Source organism: Physeter macrocephalus, chromosome 4, assembly GCF_002837175.3.
Source record: "Physeter macrocephalus isolate SW-GA chromosome 4, ASM283717v5, whole genome shotgun sequence".
NCBI lineage: Eukaryota > Metazoa > Chordata > Mammalia > Artiodactyla > Physeteridae > Physeter > Physeter macrocephalus.
Genome location: NC_041217.1, coordinates 71,895,910 through 71,912,244, shown reverse-complemented (window position 1 = coordinate 71,912,244; position 16,335 = coordinate 71,895,910). Strand labels below are relative to the sequence as shown.

The 16,335-nt window shown below is 45.0% G+C and overlaps 1 protein-coding gene across 9 annotated transcripts in view; it reads right to left on the bottom strand.

The window, feature by feature from the left end:
- The window catches only part of SLC25A44 (solute carrier family 25 member 44), a 46,576-nt gene that overhangs the window by 18,593 nt on the left and 11,648 nt on the right, over window positions 1–16,335 (bottom strand). For 7 of the 9 annotated variants that reach the window (XM_055084286.1, XM_055084290.1, XM_055084292.1 and 4 more), the window contains 2 exons: window positions 12,542–12,669; window positions 8,593–8,780 (listed from right to left, as the gene is read on the bottom strand). In XM_055084286.1, coding sequence (XP_054940261.1) covers window positions 8,593–8,780; window positions 12,542–12,669 — 316 coding nt within the window. Of the gene's footprint in view, window positions 1–5,760; window positions 5,950–8,592; window positions 8,781–12,541; window positions 12,670–16,335 lie in introns of those variants that run through there. The other 2 variants (XM_007110372.3, XM_007110371.4) reach the window with 2 other exon arrangements.

Genomic DNA, 16,335 nt, shown 5'->3' with positions numbered 1-16,335 from the left:
CGCAACGGGAGAGGCCACAACAGTGAGAAGCCTGCGTACCGCAAAAAAAATTAAAAATAAATAAATAAATAAAATTTAAAAGCTCAAACTAATAAATAAGTATAGAATTTTACACCCAAGAAACAGAAACTGCACTCTTTTCAAGTGTGCATGGAACACTGACAAAAACTGCCCACAGACTTAGCCATATAGAGCCAGTGTCAAAAATTCCCCCAAAATCAGCATCACACAAACTGTGTTATTTCACCATAATGCTATAAAATTAGAAATTGCAACAAAAGGAAAACTTTTAAAAAATTACATGTCTGGAAACCAAATGACATACTACTAAATAATCATTGGGTTAAAGAGGAAATGGTAAATAAAATTACAAAGTACATAAAATTAGGGCTTCCCTGGTGGCGCAGTGGTTGAGAGTCTGCCTGCCAATGCAGGAGACACGGGTTTGTGCCCCGGTCCGGGAAGATCCCACATGCCGCGGAGCGGCTGGGCCCGTGAGCCATGGGGGCCCGTGAGCCATGGCCGCTGAGCCTGCGCGTCCGGAGCCTGCGCTCCGCAACGGGAGAGGCCACGGCAGTGAGAGGCCCGCGTACCGCAAAAAAATTAATAAATAATAAATAATAAGGATAGATACAAAGACAAAGAGACCAACAGTAACCTCAAAACAGAAATTTTTTTTTAAAAAAGGCTGATTCTTTAAAAAGATTAATAAGATAGAACTGGCTACATAAAGTCCAAAATAAACAGCATATAATGGAAAAAAGGGAAATAATGAAAATTAAATTAATAATTTAAAACAGTTCAAACAGTTACAAGTTAATAAAATATAACAGGTGAAAGAGACACATTTCTGGGGGCAACCTGTAAAATGGCAAATCTGTCACAAGAAGAAATAACATCTAAACAGACTTGTAGCCATTAAAGAAACAGAAACACCAAAAATCTGCAACAAACACTATGGGGACACTTTGAGGACAAAACAAAGGTGCCCACTGCATCACTGCTCTTTAACATAATACTGGCAGTCCTCAACAACCCCAGAAAGTTCTAGGCGTAAATGAGCTCTTCCAAACTTTTGAGGACTAGATAATCCTAATTTTATATAAATCGTTCCTGAAGAGGGATATATGTGGCTAATATATCTTTGGTTCTATAAGCTGATAAGGACAGTGAAAGAAAAAGAAACCATAGGCCCATTTCACTTATAGCATACAAACACTGATCTAACTAAATCCAACTGTATTTTTAAATGCATCATAATTAAGTAGATTTATTCCAAGAATGCAAAGATAGTTTCAACGTTAATGAACTAAAGAAAAATTATACAATCTTCTTAACTGGGGAAGAAAACATCTGATAAGTTCAACACCGAATCATGATCTTTTTAATAACTCTCAGAAAACTAGAATGAGACAGGGACTTCCTTAATTTGCCAAAAATACATACCAAAAATTGCAGCTGAATGTTTTGAGGATCCAGAAAAATTCATTCTAAAGTTTACAAGGAAAAAATCAAGGTTCTCAAATAGATGGGTCAATTTTAAAGTGAAGAGAGAAGAGGGACTTGCTGTACCAGACTTAAGGTTTCCTACAAAGGTTTGGTATTAAGAACCTATACGCACTGGCACAAAGACAGGTGAATAGATCTGGGACAGAAGAGAGACCCAGGGACACAACAGGCGGAGGGACTTGCCATATGATAAAAGGGGCTCCCTAAAGCAATGGGGACGAACGAACGGTTTAGTTGACAATGATTGGGAAAACAAAAAGAATAAGACTGACTGAGACTACCACTTTACACCTGAATCCAGACAGATCACAAATTTAGAGTAGAGAGTAAAATGATAAAATAGCCAATAGAAGAAAACACTGGAGATTATCTTTGTGACCTGGGCGTGGGCATAGCCTCTGTAAACAAGACCTCGAAAGCACAAGCCATAAAATGAAAAACATGAATTACATGAAAATTAAGAGTTTTAAAATACAAATTGATTAGGCAATACTTAGCAATTTATTATGACTGTTTGAAGGATGCAGAGTTAGTGCAAAGGCTGAGAAGAGTCATGAGTATCCATACTGCTTGGGAGAAGGTCCCCTGGGATGACTACATTTCTCTTTCTGCTTCATCTTCCTGGGGTAAAGTGTAAGCAACTAAAATCTGTGTAATTTTTTATTTAATTAAGGATTTCTGTTACTCAAAGGACATCAAAGTTAACATCTAATAGAGATAGCTATTTCCTCTTCGTCTGAAACAGACAAAGGATTGATATCTAGACTATACCGGGAACTCCAGCAAATCATCAAGATAAAAAACCCAATTAAAAAAAAAGTAGGTCCCCCCAAAAAAAAACTACAGAAAATAAGTAGGCAGTTCACAGAAAAGGAAACCAAATGACTAATGAGGTATATAAGGAATTGCCCACACCTAAGAGGAATTAGAAACGTGCAAATTAAAATAATAATGAAATATCCCTTTCACACCTTCAGAATAGCAAATATTAGAATGGTAGATACCCAGTGATGGTGAGGACACAGGAGAAAGGAACAGCTTTTCTGGAAAGCAATCTGACAAAACATAGGTAGATATAAACCCTTGGATCCCGTGATTCCAATCCATTATATACCTCAGAGAAATTCTAGCACTAGTCTGTGAGGGGATGTACCCTGGCATAATTTGTGGAGGAGGGAGCTGGAAGCAACCAGGTGCCATGATAGGGAATGGGTAAGTGCTGGATGCATATCATGAAATGACAAGCAGCACTGAGAGCTCTGAACCATATGCCTTTATAGTATATGGTTAGATCTTTAAAAAAAAAATCTATTAAGTGAAAAGACATATGCAGCACAACTATCATTCATATAAATTTAAAACATACACAGACAGGGTACTTCCCTGGTGGCGCAGTGGTTAAGAATCCGCCTGCCAACGCAGGGGACGTGGGTTGGAGCCGTGGTCCGGGAGGATCCCACATGCCACGGAGCAACTGAGCCCGTGCGTCAGAACTACTGAGCCTGCACTCTAGAGCCCATGGGCCACAAACAACTACTGAAGCATGCACACCTAGAGCCCGTGCTCCGCAACAGTGAGAAGCCCACGCACCACAAGGAAGAGTAGCCCCCCGCTCACCTCAACTACAGAAAGCCCTCACGCAGCGACAAAGGCCCAACGCAGCCAAAAATAAATAAATAAACAAATTAAAAAAAAATACACAAACAAAACAACACACAAGGATGCAAACTTATTCAAATGTCACCTCCCTGCACTCACACTAACCCAGACCCCTTCCCCATTGCTCTCTGTTCCTTCACGCTGATTTATTTTTCTTTATGGCACAAGAAAGTCTATTCCACAAGAGCAGGGACCTTCCTATCTTGATCACTGCTGTATCTCCAGCTCCTAAAACAGAGCCTGAGACACTGGAGATGTCCAAAAAACATTTGTACATGAATACATGAATAAATGGAGGACATACAGCCAACAGAAAGCAGGGCCTGTGGGGAAGAGAGAGGAGGGTAAGAATGAGTAAGGGAAAGCCAATCAATCAATCAATGGAGAGATCTTGCCTGGACATAAAATGATGGTGTGTCATGAATTGTCCATAAAAATGATTACAAATTATTTTATCAAATTTATTACTGTGGAAACTAGGCCCTGCTTGATAAGGCTGTCACCTGCCTGTGCGGCCTCCTCTGATTTCACTCTCACTCTGCCAGTTCCTAGAACGCCCTGACCATTTCAGGACCTTTGCACAAGCTGTCCTTCCTTCCTATAAGCTTTTTCTCTAGTTCTTTGAAAAGCTGGTTCCCTCTTATTCTTTGTTTCATATCAATGTCACTTCCTCAGACTGGAATCTCCTAACTATCCTATCTAGTGTTTTCCTTTCCCTCAAGTTGCTCGTTCATTATCTTACCAAATTCTGTGATTATTTTGTTTACTTCATGTCTCTACCCACTGAATGTAAGACCGGGGCCTTGTCTGCTTTATCACATCCCCAGCACCTGACACAGAATAGTCATTCAAATATTTGCTGAGTGAATCAGTGAGTGAAGAGATGTATCATAAGGTTTTTGTAGGAAAGGTAAAGTCCTAAAACCAGGAGGGAAGGAAATAGGGAGCAGATGAGAGTCTTGATGATGTTAAAGAACAGGGGTAGTGGGGACATAGAGGGTGGATGGAAAACAGGCTGTGGTCAAACCCCTTAAAGTTCTGATAACAGTGTTTCAGCATTAATGTTCTGGGGTAGGGGATCATGGACAAAACTCTTCCTTTAAAGTGTCCAATACTGTTGTGACAGGCTGGGACCTGGAACGCTTTGCTGCAGTGCTTGCACCTAGGCATATGTCTCCTCAAACAACAGAATACAAAGTAACTATAAGGGACTAAAAATAACTACATACATGCACAGTTGGTGCAAATTCTGATCAAGATACAAAAAGACCAAAAAGCCAACTGTCACTTTAGAGGTGTCAGGAGCAAAAGCAGGGTACTGCCCATGATCCCTGCACACAGCACCACTGAGGGGGTGGGCAGACCACCTAAGCCACCTCTCCAGCGGACCAATGGATCCACCCCTACCCTCATCCCATTTAAGGGACCAGCTCACTCCCCCTCAGAAAAACGAGCAAGGACACCTGTAACTTGTTTTCACTCCCTCATGCAGCAGCATGAGTCTCAATAAAGCCTTGCCTGAATTTCTCCTCTGGCCTCAGTGTCCAACAATTCAGGTCAACAACATTGTTAGAATACTGTTCATATAAAGTAGAAATCAAGAGAGGAAGTGTTTCTTTCTATGGTAATACATTTAGTCCTCACAACCACCCAGTGAAGAAGGTTATTACTATTTCCATAACAACAGCTAGTAGTCTAATGCTTTCTACGTTGCCGGCACTGTTCTAAGAGCCTTCCGAGTTTTTACTCATTTAAACCTCAGAAAGACCGACCCTATGAGAAAAGTACTATTGTTCCCATTTCATTTATGAGGAACGGAGGCACAGAGCAGTTAAGTCTCGCTCACTTTAAGCTGGGCCATGACTTGAACCCTAAATCTAACTCCAAAGCCTGTGTCTTTCCTCTCAACCACCTATAATCAAAACTAGGCTTACCGGGGGCTTCACTGATTGTGCAGTGGTTAAGAATCTGCCTGCCAATGCAGGGGACACGGGTTCAAGCCCTGGTCCAGGAAGATCCCACATGCCACGGAGCAACTAAGCCCCTGTGCCACTACTACTGGGCCTGCGCTCTAGAGACTGCGAGCCACAACTACTGAGCCTACATGCTGCAACTTCTGAAGCCCGTGCGCCTAGAGCCCCTGCTCCGCAACAGGAGAAGCCACCACAATGAGAAGCCTGCGCACCACAATGAAGAGCAGCCCGTTCTCGTGGCAACTAGAGAAAGCCCGCAGGCAGCAACTAAGACCCAACGCAGCCAAAAATAAATAAAATAAATAAATTTATAAGTGCATCCATTATTTAAAAAAAAAAAAAAACTAGGCTTACTGGAAGAAGTACCTACTTGTCCTAAATGTGCTCCACATTACCTGTATTAGTAAACATCACGTGACTTCCGGAGGCTTAGGAATTGAGGCTAGAATAAGACTGCCAGTCAATAACCCAGAACCCCAGACCCACGTGACTGGGCTGGTTCCCCTGGGGCCGTCCTGGTCTCGCGGGGTTTAGACTCTGGCGGGACAAACCCACTATTTGCCTCTCACCCCTCAACCTATTGCGAGATTGGCACTCAGCCTCACTTCCTCCACCTTACCTCCCAGCAGCGACCAACTTCTGGATGAAAGTGTCCACCATGGTGTCAAAAAGCTTCACCCTCGAGATAGTAGTGCCGGGGCGCGCAGATTGCTGAGACAATTCCTCAGGCCCTTTTTCCTCACAGCCGCTGCCTACGTTGACGCCGCTCGCTTCGGCCATGTTGAAATAGAACCGCCAAAGCTAACTGGCCCGGCCGCTCCGCCCACCGAAGCCCCCGATTGGTCGCTCCCGGCACTGCGCGCCTCCGATTGGAAGCAGCGAATGTCTATCACCGAGCCGCGCGGAGGGGAAACTGCCGTAGGCGGAGGGTTACACACGTTAATACAACAACGATACACTTACGTATCATACTTTCTCGGCAAGCGGGCAAAATAAGCGCAAAGCTTAAGGACTCAATAAAAACGTTTAATTACACTTCGGAGACTTCATACAGTGCAACAGTGAATGTTCGCTGTTAATATTCACGAGTCCACTTTATCAAATGTTAACTGCATCTGCACTTTATTCCCCTGTCCTTAAATACTCCCGTCAGGTTTCCCGTCTTGCCCAGTCTCCCGAAAGTTTCTTCCAATTTTGGCTACAGACCAATATATCAAAAATTCCAATTGGTCCAGATCCATGGTCCTGGGAAGATGGAAGCCCACTATCCCACCCCCACCAAGCCATTTTAACCAAACCCAATCCCAGTCCCGAAAATATTAGATGGGAAAGTAGGGGCTAGGGGTCCCTTTTAGTAAATGCCCATCATCCTTTAAAACTGTGTGTGTGACAGAGAGAGAAAGAGGAAACAGGTGAAAGACTGATATACTGTACAAGAAAATAAAACAGAAGAAAGAGTCTGGAGGAGTCTGGGATGGAAACAACCTAAGACATGAGAAGCAGGAGACTACCTCCTGTCCGTGATACTTTACCCACTTTGCAATGGTGGGGAAGGACTGAAGACAAGACTCTAGGGAGGGGAAGGTGTGGAGCTGAGAAAACCAATCTCCAAAGGTCTCACTAGGATGAGTTTAAAGAGAAAGGAGGGACCCCTGGCTTCTATTATGTTGGTGGTTCTTAGGGTAAAGGAGTGACTGAGGCAGGAAGATTCAGAATGCTCTGTGGGCCCAACCCTTTGTATGACCATTTGTGAATAGAAATTGGAGGACTCTTGACAAAGTACAAGAAGGGACAGACAAAAATAAAAATAAGTGAAAGAGAAAATAACCCTCAAAGATAGAGCCCAAGATGGGCAGTGGTGGTAGTGAAGGTACAGAATTCAGATTCTGATCTTGCCTGGGGGATAGAATGTGGGGCAGCCATAAGAAATATCAAGGCTTCAGGTAGCTAGCACCTTTCAAACTGGCACCATGGCCTCTACCAAGGGGTGGGACCAATAAGAAAGTTTGAAGGGTCATCCAAGCCAGATGTCTCAAGTAAAAGTGCAGGGTTTGATATGCCTTCTTCTCATTCCATTTACTGCACCTCTCCTCACCTGCAACACAAGCTTGGTAGAGGAGGTGTGTGTTGTGGGGGAAGGATGAGGCGGGTAGGGAGCACTCATCATCTAGCTCCTGAGAGCTTCAACAGATCATCTCGGCAGTATCAGGCTGGTAAATGCAGTGGTCCTGGTATTGGGTGAGTTCCTGACCTGCCCTTTACCCACCTCCAAGCATCCCTCCAGAGGGTACCATGACTGGGATGACTCCTCAGATCAAAGAGAAGAAAAACACAAACAGTTCCACATCTCAGAGATTCCCATTGTGAGACAACATCTGTTTCTGTGAGTCCAAGTGATTGGGGTATATATGTGTGTCATGACTGCCTGGGGCTGAGAACCTCCACTGCCCTCTCCTATGTTTGGCTCAGCTGGTCGAGGGAGATGCGCTAGGGCACACATATCCTCCTGTCACTTTCCAAACCAACTACTCTCTCAACCAGACTTTTCAGGGTAGTGTTCCAAGTCCAGTGTGTCCCAGACAGTCTGATCTATTTAGAGCTGCGCCCACCACTGTAGTCATCTGGGCCAGGAGGAAAAAAACAGCTTATATATCCTGGGGCTGCTGGGACTGAAGGGACTGGGAGGGATAGATTAACTGGGATTGAGGGAAAAGCTACATGATATTTTTCCACCTGTCTGAGGAAGGGGTGGGCTCTGAATGCAGGATTGGTGCTTTAGCAGGACTAAGACAGTAGCCTGGTTCACAGAAAAATACACACACAAAACAAAGTATCAACATTTCTCCCCACCCTAATAACTCTCCAAAGAGAGGATGAGTGCTCTGGAGAACCAGAGGTTTTTGCTGCTCCCACTCCCTGTGCAAAAGTGCCTGGAACCTTGCCCCCTGTGGCAGGGAAAAGCAGAGTAGTCTGGTGGGCAGCTCAGTCCCAAAATAAAAATAAGCAAGCCTAAGAGATGAAGCAGGAAAGGGCTGATGGCAACTGCTTGGAATCTGGGCTGAAAGCCCAAGAGGAAGAACCAGTGGTAGTAAGCAAGTTCTATGTGCAGCTCTTCTCAGGATCTCAGGGACACAGATGGAGGGGGAAGGCAGAGAAGGGTTGGCAGGGGATGGATGGAGTGGGATTGGCAGGGAGAGTGGATTTCCTTAGGGCAGGACAGTACCTGTACTGAATGAGTGAGCCCAGTTTGGCAAGAAAATTAAAAAATAATGAGAGCAGGGGATCCAGGCGTGGAGCCTCTTCAGCAAGAGCAGTTCAAAGTCTCTGTCCCTGACCCAGGGCCGGACTCGGTATGTGGTGGGGCACCTGAAGAGGGTGCTACCCTCTCCTCTCTGCCCCCGACCCAGAGTAGTGTGGGAAACAGCAGGCTTCTCTCCCCATCACTGGTTACCAGTGTCTTGAGTCCACCAGCTCAGGTCGGAGGCTGAGTTTCTTGAGGCTCTCGTAGCCCACCACAATGACAATGGTTGAGGGCGTGGCTGAGATGATTCTGGCGGAGAGGCCTTTCATGAGGCCCCAAGGCCCCTCTTCTGCCATCAGCTGTCGGAAGGTCAGGATGATGGAGTTCTTGCCCTCAACCTGGAAAAGTCAACGCATTGGAGGACGACGGTCTGCAGTCAAAGCCCCTCTACCCAATCTCCCTCTGCCTTAGGCTAAAGTGGAAAGAATTAGACCTGGGAGTCAGAGGGCTGGACTCTGCTTCTGTAGGACAGTTCAGCACAGTGACTGAGTATGGGCTCTGGTGCCAGACTGCCTGGTATGAATTCTGCTCCTCAATTTACTAACAGCATAATCTCAGGTACTTTACTTAACACTTTGCACCCCAGTTTCCTCAAATATAAAATAGTATTGATAATACCTACCCTGTGTGGCTGTTCTACGAAGTAAACAAAAGAATACTTGTAAATGCTGAGAACAGTGCCTGGCAGACAGTAAGTATTCAATAAATGTTAGTTGTAATTAATATCATTAGATAAACTACATAGTGATGAGTCTTTGGACCAGGTGCTTCTCTCTGATCTCAGGGAGGCTGGATTAAATCACCTCTAAGGGCCTCTGCAGCTGTTATGGGCCAGGGTTCTTGGCCTTCCCGAAGCAATAGAAATTGACTAGAGGCCAGACAAGAAATTCAGGCAAGGCTTTACTGGGGCCCCTGCTGCACAAGAGGGGAGCAAGAACAAACAACAGCTTCCTTTGCTTGCTCACTCCCCAAAGGGGGGTAAGCTTGTTTCTTATATGGGGTGAGGGTAAGGGTGGGTCCAGGAGTCAGGCCAGAGGGGTGGCTTAGGTATTTTGCAGCCCCTTAGGTGGTGGTGTGTGCAGGGAGCATGCACAGTACCCTGCTTTTGCTCCCCCCACTTCAAAAGTGGCATTTGGGTTTTTTGGTTTCTTTGTATCTTTTGGGTCCAGAATTTGCCCCAACTGGGCATGCACACAGTTGTTTTTAGTCCCATATAGTTTCTTTGTATTCTGCTGCTCGAGGAGAGGTGTGTCCATGTGCAAGCCCTGCAGCACTGCAGCAAAGGGGACCAGGTCCCAGCCTGTCTCAGCTCTCTCTACCAGTGACTTTGATTCTGATCATCTCAATCCCTCTGAAGCCCCATGGCTAGAGTCCTCCCCCTCCAACCCTGTCATCTGCCACACACCCTGTGATCTGTCTTCCCTATCATACTGGAATCTTTTCTTTTTTCTTAATAGTCTTGCCCTCTTCTTCCCCCCCACCCCCATACCTGCCACCAAATTGGACTTTTAGAGATTACCCCCTTCATACCTTCAGCCAATGCAGGACAGACACACTCCTTGTTATACTTCCCTCTATTCACAAGGTTGTCCCATCTCTGACTAAGAACGTCTCCCCATTCCTCTCTGCCTCCTTTAGCGCCCTCCTCCACATTCCCCCTTTCCCTTCATCCTCTGACCAACTGTGCTCCCCTAATCCTCCACTTATCCACAGCCACGTCAAGGGCTTTTTTAGCTATGGCCCTGGTCCTCATATGTGCTGTCTCTTCCAGCCTGGGAACTCCTGAAAGTAAGGACCTGTCCTTTCCCTTGAATCTCCTCATGGAACACCCAGAACAAGGCTCAGGAGAGAATAAGGATGGAACCTATATACTTTATTATTTGCAAACCAATCAGATGCCACTCATTTTCAAACATGTGGGTCTTGGAGGGGGTGCATTCTTTCCTAGGGACCAATACACAGCTGACCCTCGAACAACTCGGGTTTGAGCTGCATGGGTCCACTTATATGCAGTATTTTATTTTTTCAGTAGTAACAAGTAACACTACAGTACTAATAAAAATTTTTTAAATAAATAAATAAAATAAATATAATAACCGGGAAGACTTTACCATTGCTATTTAGATTCTTTTTTTTTTTTTTTTGTGGTACGCGGGCCTCTCACTGTTGTGGCCTCTCCCGTTGCGGAGCACAGGCTCCGGACGCGCAGGCTCAGCGGCCATGGCTCACGGGCCTAGCCGCTCCGCGGCATGTGGGATCCTCCCAGACCGGGGCACGAACCCGTGTCCCCTGCATCGGCAGGCGGACTCTCAACCACTGCGCCACCAGGGAAGCCCTACCATTGCTATTTAACCTTTATGGATTGCATATCTCTCTAAACATGTCAAGATATATTCCTGTTTCTCTAAAGTACACACTTGGCTAATTTAAGAATTCCATGCTTATGCTAACATTAAATTTTTAAAGAGATTATTTTACTTCTCTGGAAATAAATCAAAATTGTACACAGGTAGCAGAGTCATACATAAAAAACTGAATTTAAAATTGAACTGCCTGCTTATATTACCCACAAAGTATTTAAATATCTTTGACTATAATCTATACCAAAACGATTTAAGTAAAAATTCATTTTTATTTATACTTAAAAAAACCCAAAACACTACAGTACTATGCGATCTGTGGATGGTGAACCACAGATTCAGAGGGCCAAGTTATACTCGAATTTTCAACTATGCAGAGTGTCAGTGCTCCTAAACTCCATGTTGTTCAAGAGTCAACTATACCTAGATTTACCAGCCACCTCCATCCCAACATTCTGGTATCAGGGAAGCTGACTTCACCTCCATCTGCTAAGGTTATTTTCCTTCCCTCTCCTTCTCACTGTAACTCAATGACCCCACTCTCCTGGACAGCTGTCCTCTTAAGTTACCCAAATCAGATATTAAAATTCCCCCATTCTGGGCTTCCCTGGTGGCGCAGTGGTTGAGAGTCCACCTGCCGATGCAGGGGACACGGGTTCGTGCCCCGGTCTGGGAAGATCCCACATGCCGCGGAGCAGCTAGGCCCGTGAGCCATGGCCGCTGAGCCTGCGCGTCCGGAGCCTGTGCTCCACAACGGGAGAGGCCACAACAGTGAGAGGCCCGTGTACCGCAAAAAAAAATAATAAATAAATAATAATAAAAATTCCCCCATTCTCTCCACCTGAAGCTTTTTAAAAAATATTTATTAATTTATTTTATGATTATTTATTTTCTTTTATTATTATTTATTTTTAAATTTTATTATTATTTATTTTTTAATTTTGGCTACACTGGGTCTTAGTTGCGGCATGCGGGCTTCTTAGTTGTGGCATGCGGGCTTCTTAGTTGCAGCATGCATGCGGGGTCTAATTCCCCGACCAAGGATCGAACCCAGGCCCCTTGCATTGGAAACGCGGAGTCTTACCCACTGGACCACCAGGGAAGTCCCTCCACCTAAAGCTTTATATAGCAAAACCTACCATGTGCATATTATACATCATCATTCAGATTCTATTTCCTTGGACTCGGGGCTGTGAAATTGTCATTAAGCTGACTAAAGACAGGGACTATAATTTCTGGACAACACCACCCAGGGCTTTGTCTGTGTTGTGCTGAGTCCACACAGAACAATCTGTGAAACCTGTTCAAGGACAGTCATTTTCACTGTAGAGAGCACATAGCCAAGTGGAGAAGCCAGACAGACTTACGAAATTAACTAAAATCATATTTCTAATAACCACAAAGCTACAAGGTAAGGAAAAGGTGGTTGATAGGCTATGCTATTATGATGAAAGCCTAGAAGAAAGCAGTAAGAATTCCTAGAGGCATGGGCAAGGAAAGGAGTAGAGGCATGCAAGGTAGCAGACAGGATGACAGAAACATTCTAGGTGATTCAAAGTGCTCAGCTGGTTTCTGTAGATGGTAAGCATAACCACAAGGAAGAGGCTTGGATGACCAGGAGAAGGCTGGCTAGACTAGAGGACCATGACACAAAGAGGTCAGGAAATAACTGGAGGGCCTGAAGATCACACTTCTAATGGTTTATCTGGGAGGAGGGTAGGGGAGAAGACTGGTCTTACCTGTACTCGGGTTCGGATGACATCCATGGGATTGGTGAGGATGGAAGCAGTGGCTGCAGCCAGAGGCCCCGAGATGGCCTGAAAGACGATGTGAGGGCACTCCTTAGGGCAGAGGGACGAGAGCTGCTCTGGAATCAAGGGAAAGATAATGCCTCAAGACATGAGGTTCCACTCCATGCGCCCCCAAACCTTTTCTACCAGTTGGCCCAACGATGACAAACCCTCCATCCTTAGCCATCTTAGACCCTACAACTCCCATCTTTGCTTCCATCTAAACCAACAACAAAAAAAAATTTTTTTTAATAAATTTATTTATTTATTTCTGGCTGCATTGGGTCTTCGTTGCTGCACACGGGCTTTCTCTAGTTGTGGCGAGTGGGGGCTACTCTTCGTTGCAGTGTGCGGGCTTCTCATTGCGGTGGCTTCTCGTTGTGGAGCACGGGCTCTAGGCATGCAGGCTTCAGTAATTGTGGCACGTGGGCTCAGTAGTTGTGGCTCGCGGGCTCTAGAACGCAGGCTCAGTATTTGTGGTGCACGGGCTTAGTTGCTCCACAGCATGTGGGATCTTCCCGGCCCAGGGCTCGAACCGGTGTCCCCTGCATTGGCTTCGCCACCAGGGAAGCCCTGAACCAACAAAATTTTTAAATCTCAGGCCCCTTCCAGAAGTCATTTTTGCACAGGACAAAATTCCTCTGGAGAAGGGGTTTCAAAACCTCTTTGCTTGCTGACTCCTTTCAGAAATCACTCCTGATGTAAAATTCTTATGCTTATGCTCTACTTTTCACAACTCACTGGCTAGAAAAGCACACACCACATATTTTCTTATACATGCACTGGATAACTGGTAAGATACATTAAAAATTGGTAACATTGATTGTCTTTAAGGAAGGAAGCTGGGTAACTGTGGTAGGTGAGGAGTGTTTTCACTGCATACCCTTTCTTACCTTTTGAATTTTGAACCATGTGAATGTTTTAAAAATAAAAACAATTACAATTAAAAGAGAAAATCAGGGCTTCCCTGGTGGCACAGTGGTTGAGAGTCCGCCTGCCGATGTAGGGGACACCGGTTCGTGCCCCGATCCGGGAGGATCCCACATGCCGCAGAGCGGCAGGGCCCGTGAGCCATGGCTGCTGGGCCTGCGCGTCCGGAGCCTGTGCTCCACAACAGGAGAGGCCACAACAGTGAGAGGCCCGCGTACCGCAAAAAAAAAAAAAGAAAGAAAGAAAGAAAATCATATCCTACTGTGAAAACTTTTCTTCAGCCTATATCAAGAAAGGAAAATTGGACTTCCCTGGTGGCGCAGTGGTTAAGAATCTGCCTGCCAATACAAGGGACATGGGTTCGAGCCCTGGACCAGGAAGATCCCACATGCGGTGAAGCAAATAAGCCCGTGCACCACAACTACTGAGCCTGAGCTCTAGAGTCTGCAAACCACAACTACTGAGCCTGCGTGCCACAACTGCTGAAGCCCACGTGCCTAGAGTCCGTGCTTCGCAACAAGGGAAGCCACCACAATGAGAAGCCGGCACACCACAAGGAAGAGTAGCCCCCACTCACCGCAACTAGAGAAAGCCCGCACGCAGAAACAAAGACCCAACGCAGCCAAAAATAAATAAATTAATTAATTTTAAAAAAAAAAGAAAGGAAAATTCATTTTTTAAATGCTGATGAAGAAGATGGAATAATACCCAGATTCACCCAATCCCAGTGTCACTAGGAAGTTCACCTGCAATTGAATTATTTTGCTTTTCCCTCTCTGGAGGTGAGAGACAAGAGTTCATTCATTTATTCACAAAGATTTATTGAGTGATTACCATGAGCCAGTCACCTTGGGTTCTAAAGATACAACAGTGAATAAAAGAGCCTCAAATCCCTGCGCTTATGAAACTTACATTCTAGTGGGGGAAAACAGACAATAAATAAATAAAAAGCAAAATATACAGCTATGTCAGACATGTTGTGTGTTAATTATAGAAAAAAATAAAGCAGGAAAAGGAAATAAGGAATGCCAAGGGCAGAAAGGGTAGAAGGTGAAGTCTAAGCAAAGCCCTAAAGGATAGTATAAGCCTTATCGATCTGTGGCGAGAACTTTCCAAGCAGAGGTAACATCTTATGCAAAGGCCCTGAGGCATGAGCATGCCTGAGGTCTTTGGCAGCAAGGCCAGTATGCCTGCAGCCGAATGAATGAGGGAAAGAACAGTAGATGAGGTCTAAGAGGTAGGGCCCTGAAGCCATTGCATGGACTTTGGCTTTTACTCTGAGTGAGACTGGATGTAAAATAGATTTATCATCTCCAAGGTTCCCTCTCAGTTTTCTCTGTACAATTCAGTCACCATAATACCTTTAAGAATTTTTTTCTTGGGGGCAGGAGCAAGATAGGGGTAGGGGATTAAGAGGTACAAACAAGCTACAAGGATATATTATACAACACAGGGAATAGAGCAAATATTTTGTAATAACTATAAATGGAGTATAACGTTTAAAAAATGTGAATCCGGGCTTCCCTGGTGGCGCAGTGGTTGAGAATCTGCCTGCCAATGCAAGGGACACGGGTTCGAGCCCTGGTCTGGGAAGATCCCACATGCCGCTGAGCAACTGGGCCCGTGAGCCACAACTACTGAGCCTGCGCGTCTGGAGCTTGTGCTACGCAGCAAGAGAGGCCGCGATGGTGAGAGGCCCGTGCACCGCGATGAAGAGTGGCCCCCGCTCGCCGCAACTAGAGAAAGCCCACGCACAGAAAAGAAGACCCAACACAGCCAAAAATAAATAAATAAATAAATAAATAATTTAAAGTGACATGTCATTAAAAAAAAATGTGAATCACTATATTGTACACCTGTAATTTATAAACTATTATACATCAACTATACTTCGATTTAAAAAAATAATTTTTTTTTTCTCATGCTCCTAGTTTTGGTAATTTACGGCCAGGCAACTAAAGATTAGGAAACAAGTAGGAGGGTGGAGGTTGGCAGGACAGAAGCGAGGGCTTCCAAGTCCGAAGGCATGACAGAATTCCTTAAGCCCTACCAGAACCACCTCTCCCCTGGATTTCTAATCACTTTCTTCCCCAGGGTCAGCATACAGAAAGAAACAAAGTGAACTGGTGGCTCCGCCTCAAGGGTGTCTTGTTGTTCCTGAGAAGAAAACATTTCACAACCACTGGAAGGCAGCACTGGACTGGCACTGCCAGCTTCCTTGGATCTGTCTGCACTGGTGTCCAGGCCTGCAAGCTGCAGTGGGATTCAGATTCCAATTCTAATCATGCATACCTGCCATTTTTCTGGGGTTCAGGAAGAGGATGAAAAAACAAAGGCAAGAGGGTGGGGGAAAGAGCCCCATGTCTTTCCTTCTCCATTATTCATTCAACAAGCATTTATTGGGCATCTATTATCTGCAAGGCAGAAGATAAACCCAGGTTGACTTGGTTTAAGTCCTTCCTGGCTAAATGACTTTGGACAAGCAATATAAGTATTTATTTAATGCTTACTATATGCCAGGCACCGTGAAAGCACTAGACATAAAACAGAGAAATGAACAGGAAAATGCCTTCACGGAACTTACAGTCTAATTAAGGAGCTGGGTGGAAACTGGGGATAAAATAATTGCAAATTATGACAAGTGCTATTAAGGAAAATAAGGTGCTACAAAAGAAAACAGGGCTTCCCTGGTGGCACAGTGGTTAAGAATCCACCTACCAGTGCAGGGGATACGGGTTCAAGCCCTGGTCTGGGAAGATCCCACATGCCGCGGAGCAACTAAGCCCATGCGCCACAACTACTAAGCCTGCGCT